This window comes from Anolis sagrei, chromosome 2 (genome assembly GCF_037176765.1).
Source record: "Anolis sagrei isolate rAnoSag1 chromosome 2, rAnoSag1.mat, whole genome shotgun sequence".
NCBI classification, from domain to species: domain Eukaryota; kingdom Metazoa; phylum Chordata; class Lepidosauria; order Squamata; family Dactyloidae; genus Anolis; species Anolis sagrei.
The window spans coordinates 39,222,152-39,248,947 of record NC_090022.1 but is presented as its reverse complement, the minus strand read 5'-3'; the positions used below and the strand labels follow the sequence as shown (position 1 = coordinate 39,248,947).

The 26,796-nt window shown below is 37.7% G+C and overlaps 1 protein-coding gene across 17 annotated transcripts in view; it reads left to right on the top strand.

The window, feature by feature from the left end:
* Positions 1-26,796, top strand: part of FOXP1 (forkhead box P1) — a 612,918-nt gene that overhangs the window by 485,316 nt on the left and 100,806 nt on the right. For 15 of the 17 annotated variants that reach the window (XM_067463468.1, XM_060766355.2, XM_060766354.2 and 12 more), the window contains 3 exons: positions 2,320-2,457; positions 4,417-4,506; positions 17,358-17,517. In XM_067463468.1, the coding sequence (XP_067319569.1) occupies positions 2,320-2,457; positions 4,417-4,506; positions 17,358-17,517 (388 nt within the window). The remainder of the gene's footprint in view (positions 1-2,319; positions 2,458-4,416; positions 4,507-17,357; positions 17,518-26,796) is intronic. The other 2 variants (XM_060766372.2, XM_060766365.2) reach the window with 1 other exon arrangement.

The following is a 26,796-nucleotide window of genomic DNA, read 5'->3' as shown; positions in this document are numbered from 1 at the left end:
CTTGTTGTTTAGAAAGCAGATGGCAGCAGATAGCTGAAAGTGTTGGCCTTAGTCATGTCATCAGAGATTATAGAGGTCACTGCAACACCACACAGGGAGGTTTTCAATGATGCAGACCACTTCTTGGGATCTGAATGGGTTGTACTGGGTGTTAACATGTTGCTACCCATGTTATTATGTTTATTTTTGTTACATTCTTGTTTTACCTATATGTTAGCATATTTAAAATCATTTTTCCTTTCATTATTGTTATGATAATCAGTAACAATATATACATATATTTAAATTAAACAGTGATGTTTGCTTCTAGCCATTTGTACTAGTGTTTGCCCTCTTCTACCTCCATCTCTGCATAACCACATAGACTTAGATGTTGCTCCCTGGAAAGTCTGTTTAGTATTAACTTTTCAAGGAACTAAGTTTTAGCAAATCGGTTACAGCTGTAATTCCTGCAGGACAGTGGCACAAGTGAACTCATTGGAGCCATAGCTGGATTAGTAATGAATATTAAAGCAAGCACCATGCAATTGACAATCATAAAGTGTGCACAAGATGAATTCTTATTGTATTCAATAAGACTTTTAAATGGTATAGATCTTGAACTCTATTGGTGCCTCCTAAGAGAGTTGAGTTGTATGTATGCTGTGTCTTACTTTGGTTTGTGCTGCTTCCGAGGATCACCCAAATTGATAATGGCAAGTGTGGCTGGGAATTGATTTTTTGGTCTGGATTTCTAGTTCTGAGTTGTGGTGAAGCGCGATTAAGATGTATAATGCCAAGTGTCTTTAGAGCAGCCTCTCACACACACAGATGTGCACAACAACATTTGATAGTTTTCGGTATATATGAATCTGACCTTCAGGAACCATTTTTAGTTCATCAAAATTAGTGGTGCTGAGAAATCAGGACATCAGTGCATAATGACTGTGAAATTAGGAATGAGAATTTGCTATGCAAATGACAGGACAAATCATGTGAAAAAGTCAAGATAAACTGCATATTAAGACATTATGTTACATAAAATTAATACTGCATTCCTTTCTTGCTTACTACTCCCTTGAAATATTGTTAAAACCCTTTTATCTCCTGATCAGCTATTGTCTGCTGATTTCCCCCCCAAAAAAACACAGTGCATGAAAATGTTCAAAACATGTTATTACCTTTTATTGTAATGCATGAGATGACAGCGGATCCTTTTTAAAGAAGTATATCCTTTTACTGCTTTTAGTTTTCTGCTGTCACCTATTTGAGCTGAAACTAAAGAAAAGTGTGGTGCTCAATATTTCTATTCAAAGTCATGTGAGTTTGGCTCCCCCACCATTGTAATCCCCCTCTTTTCCCCCTCTTCCTTCCTTTCTTTCTTTTGGGGCTCCTAACGAAATAGTCTTGTTGCATTACCGGAACTGACAAAATGGTTCTCATGTAGTCTGCAAATTAAACACAAGTGCAGTGATTATTTTGAATAGCTAAATTACATTCTAGAAAGCTTGCAGAATTCAAAGCATTGTCATTAGGTATCCGCTTGAATACAATTTGTGTAACCTTGGCCAAGACAGCCTGTCATTTTAATGTCAGTGTTTTATCTGAACAAGACATCATCCTTTCAGATACAGTGTACAGGTTCCTTGCAAAGATGCCCGTGCAGAAACGTGTTAACAGTTGCAAATATGAAATGCTATCAAGTTCATCACTGTAGCTGTTTGTCACTGAAATGTCATGGAAAGCGGCTTTTAATGGTATCTCACATAATACGAAAGAATTGAAGCCATCTGTATGCTGGGTGAATGTGGAATGGTAGAGACATCATTGTAGGAACTCCGCAGCTAAAATTACTTGGGAGCAAGGTGCGGCTTTTGATAGGGCTGAAATTGTGTTCGTTTGCTCCAATTCATTTAGAGCCGACTTCTCGATGGCTGCTTTTGAAGGGCCATACATATTAATTAATGTAAAAATTCTTATAATTGATAGTTGCCTCTGAAAGGTACACAGATCAATAGTGTAATTTTCTCAGAAATCATTTCTATGGCGAAAGTATTTTAGCTGGTGTCGGTGGGAAAGAAACATACAAAGAAAATGAAGTCTGCTTTGTGCTTTTTATTCCTGCGACCTAAAGACGGTGAGATTATGTCTTAGCCTCATGCTTATCATGTAAACCTTGAGGAGAGGGACATTTGAGATCACACAAGTGAAATACCAGAATGTTATCAAATGTCTGGAGTGAAAAGAGGAGGTGCTTTACGTCTTTTGTTTAAAACACACAGATAACTTGATGAAAGACATGTTGGGATTCTTGCCGTTTACACTTTTTTAATACTTTAGGTTCCAGTGTCAGTGGCTATGATGACACCTCAAGTGATCACTCCCCAGCAAATGCAGCAGATCCTCCAGCAGCAAGTGCTCACTCCCCAGCAGCTCCAGGTCCTGCTCCAGCAGCAGCAGGCACTCATGCTTCAACAGGTAACTGGTTCCTTTCCCAGTAATTAAGCTGGCTATCAGGACCATTGGAGGAACAGTTTCTTTGTGCAAATTCTGGCATAAAAATTTCCTTCCAGAAGAGAACATGTGTATGGGTTAGGCAATTCCCATATATTTTCCCCATAATTCACCAACAGATCTTCCTCTTTGTAGAAAGAAATACTACACTAATAGCCTGTTAAATTAGTTGTAGTTATCTGTATACTTTTGTCACTCATTTGCTGTATTAGAGCTGCAGCCTAAGATATGACTGAGCCAATAATTCTCCTAACTGGTCAGTCATTCCTCCACATTTTGACTTCTGAGGATTTGATTATTAATAGGAATCTCTAGGTCCTCCAGTGTAGCTCTGTTTTCAGCTTTTTTCAGTCATGCTGGAGGACCTAAAGATTGCTAGAGAAAGAGAACACCTCTCTAGAAATCTCTAGATCTTCCAATGCAATTCTATGTTCAGCGTCTAGCAAAAGTTCACCTGGCTGGAAGACCTAGAAATTCCTAGAGAGGTGTTCTCATAGGTTAAAAAAAGCAATTTATTTATTCACGTTTTTTCACTTTCATGGCAGTCCTGTGCCCCTAGCCTCAGTGAATGTGGAGGGCTGAGTGTATTCTCAAAAAAAAAAATTATTACTTGGGCCAAAATTTCAAACCTTCTATTTTTTAAAAAAATGAAAATTATAACTATTTTAAGAAATTACATTCCAAGATGTCATCTCCATTTCAATAATGGCATTTTGTGAATATATGCCAAAACAAAGTCATTATTTAATTAAGTTGAAGAAGAGAACAAAACCTCCTGACTACATGCCACCCCACAGAACATGTAAGAATGCACTGTGACAAACAAGACACTATGGAGCTCAGGGAAACACTGTAATGTACTATGTTCTGTTGAATGAAAAAGTGGTGGAATTGGATTCAGTTCCCCTTTGCCTACATAGCTATTTGGTACTTGAGGCATATATCCATCATCCTGATTCCTACGGAAGAAGGTCAGCTGTAGTCTATTCTTTGTTTTTTGGGTCCCCTGGGATGTTTCGTAATCTCCCATGCATGTCCTACTCATCTGTATTTACTGTACCAAGCAACTTCCAGGAATGGGTGGATTAATTTTTTCTATGTGGCATCTACCTGTAGCTCACAAATGGAGTTTACAAAGGTTACCTGGTAATAAACAAAACTGTTAATTCTTGGCACAGCAGCAAGCAGAAGGCCAATGGAAACTTTCAGATTTTAATAGAAATCTGTGGAAAGCTGTAATGTAAGCTGTCTATTAGGACTAATCTTCTCCAACTATGCTGGAGGTTAAATAAACACAAACGTAGCATTGGGATTTATATATCCCAACGAACTATGCAGGGTTAATTCGTTACTGGCACAGGAATGCCAAAGTCCATAGCAAGCTGACCTTGTGTACTGTGCCTCACAGTCACCCAGTCCCTCATTCATTCATTGAATGGAAGTTTCAAATAAGCTATCTATCTGAGAGTTGGGGCCATATGGGTGGGAGCAGGAGGCTTGTGCCTGTACCACACAGTGCTTAGTACAGTACAATACAACAATAATTTAGAAAGCATGTATATGTTCCAAATAAAGATTCTCACAGCAAGGGCATTGTGGCTTTGTTGTTCCAATCAAAGGTTATCCCTTGCCTTATTTTAATTAGTTTGTGTAGAAAATGGTATGTTTTTCATCAGTTCATTTTGGAGATTACTTTTCAAACGATAATGCCAAGAATAGTCAGTGTGCACTGAATTTATTGTCGAGTTTCAAACTAAAGGTCAGGCCATTACAGATAAAAGGATGCTATTTTTCAAATCACAGTTTGTGTATTACACCAAAGGGACCCTGAATTGGCTATCCTACTTTGTTTTACTTAATAAACACACTCTCGTTCTCTTTCTTTCTTTCTCCCTCCCTCCCTCTCTCTCCTTTTCTTTGTAGCAGCAGCTTCAAGAGTTTTATAAGAAACAACAGGAACAGTTACAGCTCCAGCTTTTACAGCAACAACATGCTGGAAAACAGCCTAAAGAGGTACAATTTAAAAACCAGTTTTTATTTGCAAACCAAGCTTGTGTCAGAAAGTATAGCATCTGCATAATTTTCCTACTTGTAAGTTTCCGGTCCCCAATACCTGCTATTTTCAAAACTGCATAATGTAAACAATTAGAAATATATTTGACCCGGTCTTTGGGGTTGTGCACACACTTGCCCAGTACTGTCTTCCTTATACAAATATCTTTATTTGGATGGAGAATAATGTTATTCTCCATAATGTGTAATTTCGTGATCCAGAAGCCAATTATGTGTACATTTATCCTGGTGAAACAAAACAGAACCCTACCATCCAGAAGTTGCTTCTATGCCATGAAAAAAACAGTCACGACTGCATTTTATGAATTTTAATATTTTATTATGTGACATTTTAGGTGTGTTTGTGGTTGTAATTTCATGTTATTATCGTTTTTATGTCTATGTAATTTTTTTTATGTGCAGCACTTTGGAGTGCTTTGTGAGCCGCCCCAAGTCTCTTTGGGGAGATGGTGGCAGGGTATAAATAAAGTTTATTATTATTTATTATTATACCAGGTTACATATATGCTGTCCTCTTTATTTTATATAGTCTGTTGGAACCAGAAATAATGAAAGCATCTTATTTTTGCTTGTTTGTGATGTTATCTCTAAAAGGTTTGACTATGTAAGCAGGGCATTGTGCTTGCCTTTCCCATATTTGTCTAGAATGTGTGTCTAGATTCTGAGTCAAGATATAACAGTAGTGCTTCTGCCTTTACAAATTTGGGTTGGTTGCAAAGTTCAGTTCAGTTTTGTCCAGAATTTACTAAAATTCACAACAGTTGAATGTGGGAGAGGCAAACTTGACAGATTTGCCAATCCCATACACTTCATGCGTTCATTGATATGCATTTAAAGCTATCTGTATATATTGTGTATAAATCCAGAAATCAGCCCCCAATAAGTCAGCCCCCAATACCAGAGCCAAATTTATCCATGGGCCAATATATGTACTTTATTTTCACTCCTATCAAAAAGCATAGAGTGGTGAAAGGTGGGAACTTCTATTAGGAGAACCCCAATAGAAACACCATTCTCCTATAGTCCCTCCAACGTAGGACTACTTCTGCCTTTTTTGAATGTCTTAGCAGGAAAATGGCAGTGGTGGGAGCTTTTGGGGGCTTCTCTTCAAATAAGAGCCAAGATAGTAGAAGGGATTAGTGTTTCTTTTAGGTTCTCCTGAGATGGACTAAGATCACACCTATCACCACTCTATTCCAAAAAGGGGGTGGTTTCTCTTTTTTGATACGAGTTAATACTGTGTCATAAGTCTTGTCAAAAAAGGAGAGTGGCAAAGGGCCTGTTTGAATGCCTGAGTGGGAAAATGGTGGATGGTCCTCTGAGGTGGCTCTGGCACTTTCCTCTATTTGCCAAATGACTCTTGACTTATCCATGGGTCATATCAAAATTCATAATTTGGGCCCTAACTTACCCTCGACTTATACACAAGGTCAATTTATACATGAGTCAATTTGTACTTTTTTTGCCTTTCCCCTTTCTATATATTTTGAGTAACCAAAGCAAATCTCAAAGGAGCAAAAATTCTGACGTGACACAGTTTTAGGGTTCATTTAAATGTTTGGGACTAAAGCAGGCATTTTTAAAGTTCTGTTCCTTCAGAAGGATTTCATCATATGCTCCTTTTTTTTTTTTTTTTGTTCATTCTCTTGCCAAAAATCAGGGTTCCCAACAGAAAGAATGGTGAGATCTTTGTCAGTATTCACATTTCCCCAATAGTTGGGTTAAGTACGCAGATTTGGATGACTAAACTGCATCCAGACACTGCAGGGGTGTATAAGACTTTGTGAAGCATATAACATCAGGAGAGAATGCTTCTAGAGCCCGAAAAAACTACAACAACCCATATTAGGCTGTCTCATATCTTGCAAAAAGAAGTCCTCCTTCCAGATGTATGAGCTTCCGAGAGCTCTTGTATCTTTTAGGAATCCTAAAACCCATTCAAATATAATGATGGTGGGCCAGCAACCATTAGGAGATAAAGAATTTCACCAGTCCAGGCATACTGCTTGCCTCAGCTTGGAGATCAGGAAGAGAAGGCACCAGCTGTGCTGGCAACAGATGGGCCCTGCCCCCAGCATTTGGTATCTAATAGAACAGTTTGCTGTGTACCAAATGTGCAGGGGGCGGGAAGGATAAATAATATGTTCTGAGAATGGCTGAAACCTACTTTTTCCACTCACATGAAATATTTCTTGTAGAATCCACCCAGGCCCAAGTACTTCAGGGCTTTCAAATACGAGGGAAAATTTTGAGGAAATACTCATTTTCTTCCATATCAATGAGAATGGTGTAGTAATTATTTACCCTAGCATGTGGAGGCAAAACCATCATGGTAGTATACTCTTATTCACTTGATTTATTGTATACCACTCCATTCTCCTGGGATGGAATCCAAGGTGGTAATTTCCAACAATATTAAGTTAAAATCTTATTTTCCAAAAGTGTAAAATGAATTAAATAAAGATATCATTATTTAAAACTATGGTTAAAACAGTTGAATCATAATTACTAATTAAAAAGAAACAGACCACAGCACACCACTTCATATTGTCTTCATTTAACAACTGTACCAGTAGAACAGTGATTTTCACAGAGCATTCTATGGCTTGCTGTGAATCTCCAGAAGTTCATCAAGGGCTTCACAAGAAGATGAGTAATCAAGGAGCATTTGAGTCATTTCTTTGAATATGCTCTTACAAGGGCAGCTGTGGTATATAAGTGTGTAAATATGTGAGAGAGTTCTAGGAAGCACATTTATTTTATATTTTATATACGGCAACAGTGATGATCATTCAGTTATCTTTATGCAGTATGTACCCTTAATCTTTCTGCACATGAGTTGCATAGCAGGGATTCCTTGACAGATGAACTGATGATGTGGAAAAGGTCTCTCAAAACAGAAAAATTGAAAACCATTGTTCTTGAAGTTTACAGACTTTCAAGTAACTCTTTAGAGCGGGGCAGTACTATCTCGGGGGTTTAGTAGACTTTCCTTCTAGTGTAAAATAAATAAATCCAAAGCAGATTTTCATTTTTAGATCATTTACTTTTCTGAAAGTAAAGATTGCAGAAGATATCCTACATGTAAGATAAAAGTTGGTTATAAACAAAGTCTACATGGTAGATGTCCTAAATTTGATCTGTTTGTTTTTTAATGGAAATGCCAAATTTCACACATGCAATGAACTCTCTCCCTTTCTAAATAAATTAGATGCAAAGGATTTATTGTATATAACAGTTGTGTTTGCCACAAGCCTTCAGCCACAATGGCAATGCAGACTGTGTTATTTTAAAGATCAAATTGGCTCTTATAAAATTGTGGAAAATTGAATGGGTATTAAGTGATTTCTTTCTGGGGCGTTAGGTTGTTGGGAGACCAGTTTTGTTTATTGTTACAGGTTGCAGTCATACCTGAACTGGTTGTGTATCTTCATGTAAGCACATATGCCCAAATTGGCCATGCAATTTCTTGTCTGCTGTCAACCCCCCCCCCCCCTTTCTATTGTGGAAAACCAAGTTTTAAGTCAAGTGTGAATTTTTACAGCTGAGTTATAAAAATAGGGGGGTTTATAATAGGAAGCGCTGACACGAACCTTAACTATAGCCCGCTAACGGGCGCCACTATAATAAAAAAGGGAACAGATTAAAAAATGTCTAAAATGTAAATCTAAAGGACTAACAGTAATTAAAATGGAAATGGCACAGGGAGGGAAGGCATGTAATTGTGAGATATCACTGTGCAGAATGCTCTCAGCTTTGTTTTGCTGGCTGTTTTTCTAATTCAGTAGGGCTTACTCATCAGTGGCAGTTCAATGCGCGTTAATGACTCTGGGATGCAGGCATCACTCTGGACAAAGAAATGATTATTGTGCGGTCAAAAGAAGTTCAAAGACAAGAAGGGAATTTCAGTTTTTCCCTTAGAGATCCACATTCAAGAGCATATAAATTAAGCCAAATGTTAAAAACCACAGTCTGAAAGCTGACTTCAAAGTCACAACTCTCTAATTAATGAACTGCGAGCTTCAGTTTGGACAAGTCGTGGTTTGATGCGCCCATAAATCAACATGACAGGTCTGTTTCACAGTCTCAGACAGTGCTTGTCATTGAGTCGCATCAGATGTAAACACAGCAGAAAAAAAGAGAGAATATGAAGGAGGTGCAATTGATCAACAGAATTGGTAAAACCCACTTTTGAAGCACATTATGCATGATCACAGGAAATGGCTATAGCCTCAAGAGGCTTTCTCCTTCTGCTGTTGCTTTTTTGAATCAGATTTCTAACAACCTTCAAAAGGGAGAATAAGAATTATGGAGCTTCTCCCCTGTGGCTGCCAGGCAATAACCCCCTGTTGTTATTTTGTGCTTCTTTCTTTTCAAAGGCGTCAAATTTTAGTTTTTTAAAGATCTTTAACTCTATATTTGAAGACAAACAATAAAGGGCTGCCACTGTCATTCTTATCAGTTACCAGGGATTGTATTTTTTTTCTTTCTGTTGCCACTTCTTATTAACCTCTTATTTGGTCTATTAGACATAGTTTTGAATGCAAGCCTGCATGCTGGGAGAACATGAAAGTTCAGATGAGCTCAGAGGGCAGATAAAGAAATTTGAAGGGGAAAGTTACACAGCAGAATGAACGATAAAAGTTAACTCTTCTAAATTGCTGTTGTCAGACAGGAGAGCGTCTCTGACACAAAGATGATGGCTCCGAGAAGAAGGAGAAAAATACTTTGTGTGTGTTAAAGAGGCAAGGATGGAAGTTGGACAATGTGACGGCATTTCAATATTTAACGCGGCTGGTTTTGTGTGGTCAGGCATCAGATACTGTCGCATCCAAACTTTCAATAAAAAAAGGCTCCAATTTAAAATGAATACGATTCCACGATAGATGTGAGAAGAGAAAGGGAGCAAACATCCTTTGCTTTTAACTGTGGTTCCCTTTTTTCCCCCCTCAAAAGGATGGTTTTAGTAAAGGGTTGCTTCAGATAATGCAGTTCTTCCCACAGGTTTTTCTGAGCCATCTTTCTAAATTAGAGGCTATTCTGCTAAATTAGTATGGGCTGGTGATGATCCCGTAACATGTGCATGCATATGTATGACATGCATGTGAGCACATGTGCTCAGCCATTAAAAAATTCCACAGTAGCAGTTATACAATATGGAGTGACAATCATGCTTTTAACTGGATTTAAATTTAACCCCTCAGTTAATTTGCTGTATCCACATCAACCAGTCATCAATAGTTCACACAGATATGAATTCACTATAACCAACATACCCTAAAAATCTTCTTTCTTATAAGCAAGATTAAGGGGGATTTTATAACTGGGTGGAGAACATGTTTATTTCAGTGTTTCCATTTGTTTAAGCCAGATCTCAAGTTTGTAACTCACGAGGTATTATGTTCTATTTATGTTTTGATTTTGTTAAAAACCATTCCCACCGAGCCCATGAAACAGACCTGGGGAAAAAGATGATGGAAGGGATTCTAAATCAAGGTAGAAAATATCCCCCGCCCTCTTTCTTTTCTTTTCATTTTTCCAGTGAAGTAGATTGTTTTGATAAAAGGCAGCCTGTCCTCCAGTAGTTATGACAATTTATGTTAGGCAATAGGGAGTAACCCAAGAAAGGAAAACAGACCTTTGACAGCAGCTTTAGGGAGGGGATCAAAAATGCAAGTTTTATCAGGATATTTCAGCATTTTAACAACTGACTACTGACCTGACAACAGGACTGCACCGAGACCTTTTTTGTATGCATTCAATTGTGAGAAGTAAACAAACTGCCTTGTATCCTGTGTTTGGTAACTGGGTGGGGAGCACAGTTTGGCAGCGTGCATTGCTTTTAAGTTCTTTCTTGGACAATGGGCTTGTATACTTTTTTATCCTGGCTTTTTAAAGGGAGAAGCAGCTTTCATTAGCTTTTCCTGGAGGATAGCTGTGAAGACAAACAGGCATCAGTCAACTTGTATAAATAAAGCCAGTTTTAAAATATTAACTCACTCTAAAGTGGCAAGCCACTCGCATGTCCAAAGCAAGGGCATTCTCATACTAAATCATTTCTTTTCCAATAGGAGGTTTTTTTTTTTCTCAAGGAGGTTGAACAAATTATTAAACACTAGTTTAACTATCTTTGTGATTTATATTAATCCACTACCATAAGAGGGCTCAGGAACTATTGGATCATTTGAGACATGTTGCTTTAGAACTGAAATGGCCTTACTAGATTTCTAACATATTTACATGCTTGTTCTGGCCTCAGGTAAAAGTATTATTTTTCCCCTGACAGTAAGTCCAGCCGTGTCCGACTCGGCGGGTTGGTGCTCATCTCCATTTCTAAGCCGAACAGCCGGCATTGTCCATAAACACCTCCAAGGTCATGTGGCTGGCATGACTACATGGAGCACCATTTCCTTCCCGCCGGAGTGGTACCTATTAATCTACTCACATTTGCATGTTTTCGAACTGCTAGGTTGGCAGAAGCTGGGGCTGACAGCAGAAGCTCACGGCACTCCCCAGATTCGAACCTGCAGCCTTTCAGTCAACAAGCTCAACTGTTTAACCCACTGCGCTACCGGGGGCTCCTGGCCTTAGATATGGGTTTATTAAACAGAAAATTGCTTAATGTTTCAGTGAGTCAATTTATTTATGTATTTATTTACTGTATTAATATCCCACCTTTCTCTGCCCTGGAGGGGACTCAAGGCAACTTACAAATAGGCAATAATTCATTTTTTTTTTGTCGTGTCAGGAGCGACTTGAACTGCAAGTCGCTTCTGGTGTGAGAGAATTGGCCGTCTGCAAGGACATTGCCCAGGGGATGCCCGGATGAATTGATGTTTTTATCATCCTTGTGGGAGGCTTCTCTCATGTCCCTGCATGAGGAGCTGGAGCTGATAGAGGGAGCTCATCCGCCTCTCCCCAGATTCAAACCTGCGACCTGTCAGTCTTCAGTCCTCCTGGCACAGGAGTTTAACCCACTGTGCCACTTGGAGCTCCTTGACTTCACAGCAATATACAGTTAAAATACATTAAAATTAAAATCAAAATTAAATATATTAAAACATTATAGAACATTACTATCAATATAAAACCATGCAATGCATAACCTAAAATTGGTTGCTAATAATCAATTGGTAGGGAACTAAATTTTCAGTCCCAGTAACACAAACGACTTCCAGTGCACTCATGTGGAGAACTCCAGACATATTTCCTATTGGGTTCATGAGTATAGTGAGTATACGATTGCCCGCTTAATGGTGTACTAACAGGGGGAAATATATATCCCTTTTAATTCTGAATCCGCACTTTTAATACATTACATTTTTCTAAAAGTTTAAAAACATGAATGTTTTGCAACTTGGAACGCCAACGTCTGAACCCTTAATTTAAGCCAGAATCAATTCTGCTAGTAAAGCGTTCTTTTAGATACACAATTACACACAATCTTAGTTACATGTGAGAAGGTTTCATTACTACTTTTAGGAGGCATGTTAAGGGTGAGAGCAGGAGTACGTATAAATGATTCAAAGAAAGAGTCTCTGAAACCAAATGCCCTGGAATAGAGCAAATGTACATTGAAATCACAATCACCACTAGGTACTGTAGGATGTTTTTTCTGATCCCATTGCAAAGTATTTCTGTTAGGCAACAAGTGAGTATTTCAGGTAGGCAATGGGGTGAGCTCCTGTTGTTATCCCCAGCTTTGAAAACATGCAAATGTGAGTAGATAAATAGGTACCACTTCGGCGGGAAGATAACAGTGCTCCATATAGTCATGCTGGCCACATGACCTTGGAAGCGTCTATGGACAACGCGGGCTCTTCGGCTTAGAAATTGAGATGAGCCCCACCCCCCAGAGTCAGAATCAACTAGATTTAATGTCGAGGGGGAACTTTAACCTTTAACAAATTGATCTGGTAGCTGGTTTTTATCCACTAAGGCCTTCCAGAGTCTGCATGGGCTAGCTCTCTCTCTCTCTCTCTCTCTCTATATATATATATATATATATATTCTTTAAGCCCATGCAGACTCTTAGTGGATAAAAAATATATATTACACACACACACTCAAAAATCCCTGTAAGTGGCTGAATCCACTTACCATTGTTAAAGGGTTTTTAAAAATGTTAATATGTGTATGTGTGCATTTGGGGGAGAGAGAGATCACCACTGCTAGAGAGTTTCCAGAACAAACAGTTCCCCTTTTTTACAAGGAAGAAATGTGATTCTTCAATTGTAAAAATATTCCTGCTTCTTGGCAGGGGGTTGGACTGGATGGCCCATGAGGTCTCTTCCAACTCTATGATTCTACGATTCTATGATTTGGTATAACTGTACGCAGCCCTGTGTTTCTTCCTTTGGGTCTTTATAATAGCTGAATGAAACAGCAGTATCCCTTCAGCCTTGCAGGGGCAGCATGGCTGGACAACAGGCCCCATGGAAGGGCAAAGATGGGGATTCAAATGATGACTTTCCCTTTCCGCATGGCCTGGTTTCCATGTAGTGACCTCAAGCACCACTCTTCATTGTTGTGACCAGCAGCAGATGTTCGAGGGCAACAGATGGCACCTTGCCAGTTGTTGTGCTCAGCTACCCCCCCCCCCCCCCCCATTCAGAAAAAAGTATGTTGTTGCTAATGTCTGCTCTGACTCAGGACTAATCCAGATGTTATGCTTCTTAGATGGTGTCTTCGAAAAATAATGCCGCTTCTTATCATGAAGGACTTAACATTGGATTACATCCTATTACATGCTTGCCATTTCCTCCTTAGTCTAGGCTTAGTCTTGGGTTGTGTAATTGAACAAATAAATGTTCTGCATTTTTTTTCTTTCCGTTCTGTTAAAGAATAAAACATTATTTATTTTGTCAATAAACCAGTGCAATGGGAAGAAGACACTCTGTGGTCCCAGTCCCCCCTGTGCTCTTGTTCATTATTTGAGAGGAGTCAGAGGATTAGAATTACCCCAGTATTTATTTACAATAGTTATATGCTGCCCCTCTCACCCCGAATGAGACTCAGAGCGGGTTACAAGTTATAAGTAAATACAATATATTATATTATTAGCATAGCACAGTATTAGTAACATACATTCCCATATTGTACCACACCACTATACTGTAGTATTATTAGTAATATTACATGTAATATGAAATATATAATTATTTTATTGTATGTATCAATATTTATTGTATTATTAGTATTAGTATTACATTGTATTGCATAATAATATTATTATCAATATTATATGTGCATACAATATATTATATTATTAGTACATCACAATATTAGTATTATATATTACTATATTGTACAATACCACTATACTGTATACCAGGGGTCCTCAAACTAAGGCCTGGGGGTGGAATACGGTCCTCTAAGGTTATTTACCCAGCCCTTGGTCAGGGTCAACCTAAGTCTGAAACAACTTGAAAGCACACAACAACAACAACACCAATCCTATCTCATCCGCCAAAAGCAGGCCCACACTTCCCATTGAAATACTAATAAGTTTATATTTGTTAAAATTGTTCTTCATTTTAATATTGAATTATTTTAAGTGGGGTTTTTTGCACTACAAATAAGATATGTGAAGTGTGCATAGGAATTCATTCATGTTTTTTTTTTCAAATTATAATCTGGCCCTCCAACAGTTTGAGGGACTGTGACATGGCCCTCTGTTTTAAAAGTTTGATTACCCCTGCTGTATACAGTATTACAATAGAGGTAACCATTCATTTTGAAATGGAATATGGAGGAGAAAGAAAGGAAACAGAGGAAGCACTAAATCCAGAAATCAGGGGGACAGTATGGAATCGTGGTATGAATGTTGAACTATGACTCTGGAGGCCTACCGAGTGGCTTTAGGGAAGTTCCATTCTCCCAGCTTCAGAGAAGGGCAAAGCAAAGCCCCTCTGAACAAATCCTACCAAGAAAAAAAAATGATAGGTTCACCAGCAGTGGTTCTCAAGCTGTGTGTCCCTAGGTGTTTTGGCCCACAACTCCCAGAAATCCCATCGAGTTTACCAGCTGTTAGGATTTCTGGGAGTTGAAGACCAAAACATCTGGGGACCCACCGGTTGAGAATCACTGCCCTAGAGCCACCATAAGTTGGAAATGGCTTGAAGTCACCACCACAACAATGAAGGCAAGTGTCCTTTGCCCTTTGACTGAAGAGTCTTTGCTAGGGAAATGCCTTATTTTACTTGTATGTTTTTCTTCCTCCAAAACTACATGAAACATGTCTTGTTTGGCTGCTCTTTTATTCCATGACTATATATATATATATTCTAGATTTTATATGTATATGAATAATTTGTATTTCAATGAATACTTAGTCACATAAATATCTCACCATTCAAATACACACATTTTCTATAGGCAAACATATCTACTTTGTGTTCTTCTTCGCTCTCCCATGCTACTATCCTATTGTATGTATACGTTTCTGTCTGTAAAGGGTTAATTTTCTTTCTGGAAATGTTAGCGACAAAAGCATGGAAGACCTCCACCTAGATATGATTCCTAACAGATTGGGGATATTAGATAATTTCCTTCTGTTTATTGTACTGGTGCACTGTATTATCTTTCTATCACTCAGATAATTACTAAGGAAATCTACATTAATTTTTTTTCTTGGCTGGCTTAAAGAATTGCTAAACACTGGCCCGATGCACTGATATTTTACGCGACCAAAGTTTCCTTCTGTCATCAGACAGTATGTGAAAAGATATTTATCAAAATTGCAAAGGCTTTTTCCACGGCTGCTTAAAGAACAAAAGCAAATAAAAGACAAGCAGAACCTAAAGGGTTCTCTAAGTGAAACAAAATTAAGAACTCTGAAGCCTCAAGTACTGTACATATTAAACACATTCAAATAAGATGTTGTTTGCTAAATTATGAATGTGTGTAATTAAAATCTAGTGGCTGTTTCTATGAAAGATTTACAATGTTATTTCATCGTTTGTCATGGCTAATTAACAATATTGGATGAAGTTTTTCTTCTTCAAAGGTCTGATTTTTTTCTCATTTATTTATGTCAGAAGTGATAAACAGAGTAGTTAAAAGCTTCTCCGGGTATAGCAGTGAGAAAAGCAACATGTTCTTTTACACCTCAAAGGTTCAGGGTTCAGATCCCAGCGGACTGTAGCAACTTAGTCTTCTTCTGAGGGCGAATAATTAATTTTTTTCAAAGCGCTGAGGTAAAAAAAAAAATGAGTGGAAGAACAGCGGAGAGAGAACTGCGAATTGATTGATTGCATGACAGAAAGAGGCACTATGGAGAATGCAATGAATTAACCAATTGGAGCCTTAATAGCTGAGACAATTCTTTAATAAGTAAATAGAGCATAGCGCAGGGCTGTTTTTCATTAGAATTACGTGTATATTATACAAGGGTGTGATGTTACTTGCTGTGTTTGGGTTTTCAGAGCAAAAGTTCTGGGAACTGTATGAACTGGCAAGGATCAGAAAGCAAGGCTTTCCTTTGCAAACATTTCTTGTAAACGGACATGAGAATACGCCTCAGTTCCAGCCTCACCTTTTTGTCCTGGAAGAATTAGAGGATTTTAAATGGGATATGAAGCATTCTTGCGCATGCCGCAGTTGTAGATGGCATGCTAATGTGGTACACATGCACACATTGACTTGATGCTAGAAGAAGTGGGATGGCACACAGGCATAGCTTTTTCACATGTCTGGTTTGGCATTTAAGACAAACCTTATTTGATTCATCAAAATAGCATGTGGATTTTTTTCATGAAAGATGTTCAAGTTGGATAGGCAAATAATCTAGTGTCATTCCCTTAGATCTGAACAGAATGCAGAGAAAATACTGTATGTGTACTCAGTGGAGGTTTTTTTTGCTCAAGGCACATATGTAACCTATAATGAAAACAGATTGACACCATGACTCAGAGTTATGGAGTCATAAGAGCTGTAGTTTTATAAGGTCTTTAACCTAATCAGACACATCAAAGTAACAGGATTCCATAGCATTGAGACATGGCAGTCAAAGTGGTTTCAAACCGCATTAATTTTACAGTATAGATCAGGCATGGACAAACTTTAGCCTTCCAGGTGTTTTGGACTACAACTGCCACTAATAGGAATTATGAGAGTTGAAGTCCAAAACACCTGAAAGGCTGAAGTTTGCCCATACCTGGTATAGATGAACCCAATGTCTTCTGGAGTAGAGCTGGCATTGTCCGTAGATGCTTCCAAGGTCATGTGGCTGGCATGACTGCATGGAGCGCCGTTACCTTCACATTTGCATGTTTTCAAATTGCTATGTTGGCAGAAGCTGGGGCTAACAGCGGGAGCTCACCCCGCTCCCTGGATTCGAACCACCGACCTTTGGGTCAGAAAGTTCAGCAGCTCAGCGGTTTAACCTGCTGCGCCATCAGGGTCTCCTGATTTCTGTATGAACATGCTTTTTTTGTAGTGGTTCTCAAGTTAAAGAATTCCCTCCCCTGCCAAAATTGCCTGGCTCCATTATTGTGTTCTTTTATGAACACCAGACCAGACCAAATCTGTAGTTTGCTTGGGGGTTGGATTTTTTTTTCAAAAACAGCAATTGATGTAAATTGACTGTAACTTTTTCTGAATATTTGTAACACTTTTTTTTTGTCTTCTGTTAATATATTAAATATTTGTTATGGTTTTAACCAGAAATGTAATCTCCCACAAAGTTTGCGATGATATTGTGGAAAGATGGAACAAGAAACTCTTCTCAATCTCTGAAGGGGAAATGGATATCAAGCTGACAAAACTACATATTTTCTTTTTACTTACAGCCACAGCAGCAACAGGTGACTTCACAGCAGTTGGCCTTTCAGCAGCAGCTTTTACAGATGCAACAACTGCAGCAACAGCACCTCCTGTCTTTGCAGCGCCAAGGTCTGCTAACAATTCAGCCTGGCCAACCTACTTTGCCATTGCAGCCACTTGCTCAAGGTATGTGCAGAGTTTGAGAGCTGCTGCTGTGTGAAATGGAGCTTTCTCTGTCTTAATGGTAACCTAAGAAACAAACCCAGCATTACAAATATATATTGCTCTTTGGAAAGCATTTCCACATATTTGTATTTTCCTAATTAATACATAGATTAACCTCTTACAGGGTTAGTCATTCATTGCTTTTCCTACCTAGAAACCTCCAAAGTTGATTTACAAGCCTTATGAATCTCTCATGTCTATGTTAGGAATCAGATTTAGTTGTACAGATGATCGATGATGGCAAAGAATAGTCAAGTGCTGCTTTTTAGCTTAATCAGTTTTTAACAGTTTTGTGTAACTGGAGCTGCTACAGTCTTAAACTTTTGGCCAATAAAAGAGAATCATCCAAAATACTTCCTAGGTAGATGTATTCAGCACAGTTCATTGCAAGGCAGTCACTAGGCATGGACAATCCATGGTTCTAAATGGTTCTAAAGTAATTACAAAACTAGGGGGTGCTGGTGCTTTGCTTCTAAAGTTTTAGTGGTGAAAATTTCACTCTAATAAAACTTGCAAAATTTCATTATAAGTGGCAGTTCCTAATTGGTTCTCTTATAAAAATCACCAGTAATGAAATAATAATTAAGTTTTAAAAGTTTTGTTAGAGTTCTGAAATTTTCACCACCAGAACTTTAGCAACACTTTAGAAGCAAAGCACCAGTGCCCCCCTAGTTTTGTAAGTACTTTAGAACCATTTAGAACCATGGATTGCCCATGCATAGCAGTCACTTCATCCTGTCCGGGATTACAGATGTATGAAGTCTAATATGTTTGTAACAACAGTATTGTTTCCTGTGAAATAGGAACAACACTCTTCAGTGTTCTGAAGAAAAACAAGATTGCAAAACTGGCAAAACGCATCTAAGAGCACTTTCTATTCAGTTTATGTAATTACTGACATATATGCCTAGACATATATTTCTTAACACACTTTATACAAGCAAGCCGCAGCACAAATGTTGTACATTACATACTATGTAGTTGTAAAAGATCCCAAAACTTTGCCAAGCAGGCTCCTCTGTATTTAACATTAGCTTGGTGTGGAGAAATCAGTATTTGATGCTTTAAAAATAATAAAACAGGATAAATGTATTGTAAAATCATCACAGGCCAAGGTGCTAATAAAACCTGGTTTTAAAAGTGGGCAACACAACAGGAGAAAAGGAGAATAAAGCACTTAGCATACTGGGATAACCAAATTTTGGAATCGTATACCTGCTCTGAGACGCATTTACATATGATGACTGCATCATAATTCATGGTTGTTTTACATAAACGTTTGACAACAGATAATTGAGACTAACATCCACTCATATTTTTCTAGTTAAAAAGTCAGATAGTTTGTCATTATCATGGTTTAGAGGGAGGATCTGTTTTTAGAGACAATTTGGGACTTGCTCAAACCTTTCCAGACATCTCCCAAAATTGAATAGTCATCTCAGAAGTTGCTATTAGTTCAGTTTAAGACTTCACTGGTTGTTCATGGTGAATTTATTCCTTTTATTTGGATCTCCTCACCTTTTTCTAAATTCAGATATGTTTTGATAGTAATGGTGACAGTGGCCTAAATCTTGTTATTGATTTATTAGTAGACCTACTGGATCAATCTGTGAAAGAGATGTCCACACGTACTTAACTACCATTGATATTGTGGATATATTCTCCTTGGGACTTTAATTATCTCTAGAAATCTACTTCATTCACTGCAGCAGCTCTGGGATTTCTAACCATAGGATCCCAGGGAAGTGGCATACACAGTCCCAAAGGCTAGAGAGAGAGAGATCACCTCAATTCTTGCCAGATTTTTAAAATGTTTAACAGTATTGTGGTGTCCTTCAAATTTAAACAACGGATTCCTACCCTTGGAGGCTTACTGAAGAGATTCCCTCACTTCTTTGCCAGTAAAAGTATTCTAAGGAACCTGGCAAGTGTGAGGACCATAAAAATATCCTGGAGGGGACTCCATGTAATCCCAGAGATGCAATTTGCTCTGCCCTATCTAATTTCTATGTGATATCTTACATTCATTTGAACCCAGGATATCCTGGGGCATCTGTTAGCATCTGCTTAGTGGCTCTCATCTTGTGGGTCCCCAGGTGTTTTGGCTTACAACTCCCAGAAATCCCAGCCAGTTTACCAACTGGGGACCCACAGGTTGAGAACCACTGACTTAGATAAAATAGGAGTAACAGCATGCAAGTCCAATACCTGCTTTGGGTTTTACACTGGATAGAATACCACATGCAGAGTAATGACTAGAAGTGGCAACATTCTTAGTGATCTTATGAAAGAGAAGGGAATTATACATTTCGGTCTCTCACTCTTCTTGGTCAGGACCTCTGGAAAATCTCCTTCTTACCACATGTATCATTGATAATATGGTGAAGAAGAGAAGGAAATAATTAAACTATTAAATTCCCAGGGAGGGGTTTATGATTACAGGAGAAGGCATGTAGGCTAGTGCCATTTTGTGCATATAAAGAAATTATAGCTTGAGTTAATTACACCTCCAGATTTATTAGCAAGAAAGATCAGAAGCTGTTCTTCCACACCCACCCATTGGACTCTGGACTCTGCTTTTCTATTGTTTTCCCACAGTTGGTATACTGTTAGGTTTGCTTGGTGAAGTTTACTGCACATCAGTTAAGCTGTCCAAAAGAGGACAATTGGGCAGTGACAAGACACACTCATGTGTAATGTGAAAGAAATGGATGTGATGATGCATGAAGTATATAATACATGCAGCAACACATCAGAGACACCAGTAGATATTCAACAGTCATAGCATTGATGGATAGGCTTAATGCTGTAGTATAACTATTTTCTTCCAACAAAATCGGAGGGACACATTAAAAATAGGGTGAGCGCAAGAGATCCAACAAACAAACAAAGGGAGCGTTGGTTGGATATTGGCAAATATTAGTTCATTATCTATTCTTTTGTCTTCTCTTCTGATTCTGGAGTTCTGTTGATACAGGAGGAAGAGGGGAGAAAAGATCACTTGGAAAATTCAGGCAGGTCAGAATACAAGACATTTTCTTTTCTTTATCAGAGAGATCTGATGGCTCAAAACTGATGTCATTATGAAGGTTTAAATCAACTTTCTGCTTGCTTGAACATGGTCACCTGGGTACGGAGGTACAAGGACAAAAAGAGGTTGAGCGACTCTAGTTGCCTTTGAGCCAGTGAATACCTGGGGTTGCAAAATCGAGTTGCATGAAGAGTAATCTGTCAACTGTCCCCACAACATACATTTTTTAAGCCTCTGCCTGCATTTTCTGTTATAATGAAGGGGATACTTCTCCTAGGGAAAAGAAATACAGCAAAGAAGCATGTGGGAGCTTCAGACTGCAATAATAATTGACAATGATGACTGAAATTACAGATACCCTATTTGTGAATTGACAAGTGTTATAAAGTACAGAAATAACTGCTAATAGAGTTTGTGGCTAAAATATATATTCTCTTAAAGCTGTTGCTAATCCATTATGATTTTAGATCCAAATGATATAGGTAATGACAAAAATGTCACAGTTATGGCAGTTTTCTCTCTTGACTTTAGATGTACTCCCTGAAACTAACATTTTTCAAGTTCTGAACTATCTTTGTCTCTTGTGTTACCTAAAATATCGTATACTTTGTTGTAACATATGTGCAATCAGGTATGTTTTTACACCCCAGCAGATCTAAGATTTGAATGATAACCATCACCACAGGGGGAGGGGAGCTATTCAAAATTATTGGAGACAATTAGATCTTAAGTTTCAAAACATGGGATAAAGAATTGAAGCCTAGTGGTTATAGTTTTATATTCTTGACAGAGACCCCCCCCCCCCCCAAATAGCATGTTCTGATATTACTGCCAACTGAAATTGTTTCCAAATAAATATTTTTTAGGGCTGGTATATTTGTTTAATTCCTGTCAGTGTTGCAGAAGTCAAATACCCATAGGTCTTCATTTGCAATACATACATCCCAAGTTGTGTGATTACAAATAAGTAGTTTTCAGGTTTTACATGTTTTTAATTATTGTTTTAATGTATATGTTTTTATTAAGTATGTTTGTGGCATCGAATTGCTTGTACCGTAAATGTAAGTCGCCTTGAGTCCCCTACAAGGTTAAGAAGGGCTGTGTATAAATACAGTAAATAAATAGATGGTGCTAGCATGAAGGAATTAGAGTGCTGACCATTTCTAGGATACTTTTAGAACAGTAATGGGAATGATGTTGCACATGTTGCCCTTTAAAACTGTTTTTTTAGCCTCTGATATATATTCAGACTGTCCTTGTGGTAAAAAAAGAGAGAGAGAGAGAAGAGAAGTGTCTCTATTGGTAGCTTTCTGGAATGAGGAATGAGAAATTGTAGTTTACTTTTACTAATAGGATTCAGACACCTCCTAACCGTCCAATATCGTTGAAATGACAATGTCATCTACCACATTTTACAAGTTAAAGTATTGTTATATATTTATCCCAGCCTGTGGCATGCAGACACCATTTAAACAGTTTTGAACACTTAAAAATCAAATCAGTAAAGGATAATTCACAATCATCAAAAAAGATTAGGAAAGCTGACATGATTTAAAACTTTGTGCATGTACAAATGTGAGCCTCTGTACGTCATTATACACAAAGCAGTGTCTTAACTGGGTGGCAGGTTGCAAATATGTTCCACTGTGACATGGAAGCTACTGGTCTAAGTGCTAGCAGTTGTGATTTAGTTCTGTCTGTCTCAAGTTGTGCTTGAAATGTAGCAGGGCAACGCTATATTGAAGAACCCTTTGGAATTATTAAAATTATCCATTGCATGTCTGCTTAAAAGAAAATACAGGAAACATGCTAAACCGATCCTAATAATGTTTTGAGACATTGATGTCACTTAGGTCTCCATGACATCAAAACCGGATTCTGTTACCACTTCCATCTGATCTGTAATCCTCACGAGTATGACCCTGCTCCAGCAGCTGTTACAATTTGTCTGCATTTTACATAAAAATCGAGGTCTTTGTTCACATTTATGTAGCGCAGCGATAGCTCTCATTAATACTAGTCATCCTCCCTTTTGCAGAAAGCTTGGACAAATCCTGGCATAGTTGTAGCATCTTGCTAATTCATTCCTCTTTGCCCTTGATACATTTCCTGCATTAAGATTTTTAATTCAAGTAATGTACCAAAAATTTGGCAGCAAAATAGTAATATTTTCATTTTAAAAGGTAGTCCTATACATATGAACATCTTAGAACATTAATCATCATCATCATCATAATAGCAGCACCTTTTCTCACATTGATATACTCTGAAAATGAGAGGGAAATGTTGAATCATGTGTTCTAGTCTCAATATGTTCCCATCAGCAGACAGGTCCATTCACTATTGTTTCAACTGAGTAAACAGTGGTGAAAGGGTCAGTCATATTCACAGGTAATTGTTAGTGTGGAGACAGTTCTGTCAAGCATGTTAGCTAAAAATACACCCCACACTGTCAGTTTGCAAGGTGTTTGAAAATAATAGCCCAGTTGCAGCTAAACAAGGCACAAGATTGTGCCTTGACCTTTCTCTTTGTTTAAATTGCCTCAGAGGTTTAATTTCAGAGGACAAGTAATAATTGAATATGTCTAATAACTAACTGCTCATATGGGACAAAATCCATCAAAATGTAATTGGCATTTGATTTTTATGAAAGGGGAAAGAAATGGCTTTACAGCAATAGATATACTATATCTTAAGACTATCTGATCACTTAATGTATAAATTGAAGCATCTTTTAGAATATATACTAATTGCGGACACTTAAAGCATTTCTGTATTTTTTTTTTAGTCAGCCCACTAGCAAAGACCAAATGTTTTTGTTAATGCTACTCTCAGAAAGGCGAGGAAGGTTATTGGTCTGCCGTGCAATAATTTACTCCTCTTTGATATGCAAACGATTCACGGTGAATATAAAAAAAATCCTATCAGACTCATTTCACAGTTCTTAACCACTTAGATTCTCTGGAGTCTATCGCCTCATTAGACCAGTGCTCTCCAAAGCTAGCATAATTAAAATCTTTAACAGTTTAGCAAAGTAAAGATGTTTGGCTGATCACGTTGAGATGATTATCTACCTATTGTATTCTAAATGACAAAAATAAATTAAATTTAGACCTTGGCATTTTTTATTATGTGTTTCAAATGAATATAATGCATACTCCTTTTATTTTAATGCCTTAGGTTTGCTTAGAGACATGTCTGTTTCAGGCACTGATGCATATTTTGCAAATGGCAGGTCCCGCCCCTCAAACCCGCAGAAAGGATAAGTTTCTTGAAACAAAGCAGTTAGTCCAGTTGGATCATTGCCTTCCACCTCTTCAAAAAACCAAAAAAGACTAGTTTACTTTTGAAAACATTGTTGGTTTTTAATGCTTAGCTACTTAATACCTTAATGCCTGCTTTTATCATGTTGGCGTTAAATGGTACAACAACGTACTCTCAGATTTTAAGTTCCAAAAGTTTTCTGTGCTGTCAATTTAAATTTGCCAAATCCCCAAAAGATGTGCCATCGTACCATACATGTAACATCATAGCACTTTTTTAGCCTGTTGATTTTTTTTTTGAAATTCTTATTTCAATTGAAGGATGTATGACTCTCCTAAATATGGTTATCCATTTTTATCTAGTTGGGAAACATTTTTTTAAAAAAAATAAAGATTATTTTATGTTTTCATTACACTTCCAATGGCTCATTAGCACTGATCAAGAAATGACAGTAATAATAATAGTGTTACTTGTGTAGAAACTTGCAGGTTTTTTTCACTAGACACATCCATCAATTAAGTGAGCAGTGCTAGAAACCAAAATTAATGAGAAAGATAGGTGTGTTAATGAAATAATCATAGTATAATCAATTTGACTGTTAAAATTCGAAAAGCATTTCATGAAGACAATGTGAATTCATAATTTATGTCTAAAAGTGATTAATAAAAACTGTATTTAATAACAAAGCTATTTGTCATAATTTACAATTTAAGCATGAAATTAGTCACATTGTGGTTCATGTTGTCATAATAACACAGATGAATAAATTTATTTTGAAGACCTTTCCTGCCTCTAAAGAGAGCTTAACATTTATCCATTGTCTTTCAAAAAATGAAAACCATTTATTTGGATGCTCTTACATGAGACTACAACTAGGAATTATTTTAGAATATAAATTGTGCAAGTTACACATCAAGTGTAACTTTACTTTCCATAGCATCTAGGAGAACCATCCTGTCAGTTTGAAAATGCTGTAGTTCAACTCCTTTCCTGATCATGTTTTCCCACAGGAAATTGTGTCATATTGTTTGTTTCTTTCCTTCCAAATGACCAAATGTTTCTGTAGTAAAACCAAAGTAATATTAGTGATGTGTCGGTAAGGATATATAAAGAGCTGTGTCATGCTGAAGATGACCAGTGATTCAGCTAGTTCAGCCCTAATGGCAGCTTTTCCTCATCTCAGCCAAAAATATTTGTTCACTGTATGATTTCACTGGAATGAACCCGAGAGTGTATACAAAGCATGTGATATGTGTGGCTTCTGTCCACTATACTGCAATCTCACATGTCAGGTAAATCTCTGCCAAATTACAGTAAAAATTGTACTCCCAGGTAGTGTAGCTTCCAGTCCAATCAGACTATAATCACAAGCTATTACCATGGAAAGTGTTCCCCTGTGCACCCAGGGAGAATGTATTATTTTTCCCTCTATATCTGCTAAATTCACTCTTACAAAAACATTGGAATTACTGCTTTGATGGGACCAATTGTTCAAACATCAAGCTGAAGGGTCACTGCAAAGAAAAGTATTTTGGCTATGTCCAGCCAACACTATGTAAATACCACTTCCATCATTGTGAAAGAGGCCAAGATAAAGGTACCAGCACATTCAGCATCAACACATGACATTTTAGAACGGCTGTCAGGATGCCAATGTCTTTGTAGGTCCTGGCCATGTCTGTACCTGCTCTGGTCCTTTCATGGCAGCTATGTCACATCATGGCATCTGATCAGTGAAACTTCCATGTTAGTTTTCCATAATGTCATAACACGGCATTAGGTGAACCAGAGCATTGGAAAGCTCTGATCCTTGGTGGTGGACTAGCTGGATGTATTCTGTAATATTAAAAATTGTTACTCCTGTGTCTGAAGGAGTTCACCAATGTGTAAGTAATGAAAGACGAAGAAAATAATGCATTCACACCCCCCACACCTCCCCGGTTTCTGATCCATCATTATTTTTTTTTACTTTCGCATTTTCAAATATATTTCTGCTAACATGAGGATCAGACTTTTTTTAAAAAAAGCTTTGATTTTTCACTGTATTATGGGATGAAAATTGTGTAGTCTTCTTGTTGTTAGAATATAACTTGGAGCATTCCTTCTCATTACCTATGTTGGGTTGGATAGAGTTGTAGCCTAATATCATCTGTGATGCAACACGGCTCCCACCTCTGGTGTAACTGGGTCCAGGTGAGAGTGGGAGGCGCTGGTTAAGAGGTAAGGGCATCTCCTTTGCTCTTGTTTAGGCCCACCCGTGCTGCTTATATTTATCTACTAAAGCTTGAAACAGCTTACATTTAGAAGAAACCAGTTTCAATCCCTTATTATTCTTTTTTTTTAAAAAATGTTTATATACATTAACTACTTTCAGTGTAAAAAAATACAAAATAATGAATATTTTACAAACACTTAACCCCACCACCTGGTATCATTTCTTCTGCCATAAATTTATGAGTCAACCAATAAACAAATGTCATATTCAAAATTTCTGACCAAAAGAGTTGTATTGTTTTCCGTTATCAATCTCTAAAATGTATTTAATGAAAACTGACTAATATGAATCAAATTAAGTTTCAATCCATAATTAAAGAGTCTCCTCAGTGCCTCCAGAAACCATTTCTTATGTTCTTCCCTGATGGCTGAAAAAACAGTTAAGACATGGATAACAATCTACTTGACTAGTATCCACTACTCTTAAGAGAGTTCCAGCTCTCCTTTTCTTTCTAAAATTTTATAGAAAGCACAGCCCCTTCTTTAGCATTTCCCCAGCTCTAAACCAATAATTCATGGGGTCTACACAAACATGTACATTAAGATCTTTGGGTTGTCCAGCTCAGCATCCACCTTGCCATGGCAATGCATCAAAACATAACAACTATTTATTATTTTATTTCAAGCATTTATACCCTGTCCTTCTCAACCACCAAGGAGGGACTTAGAAT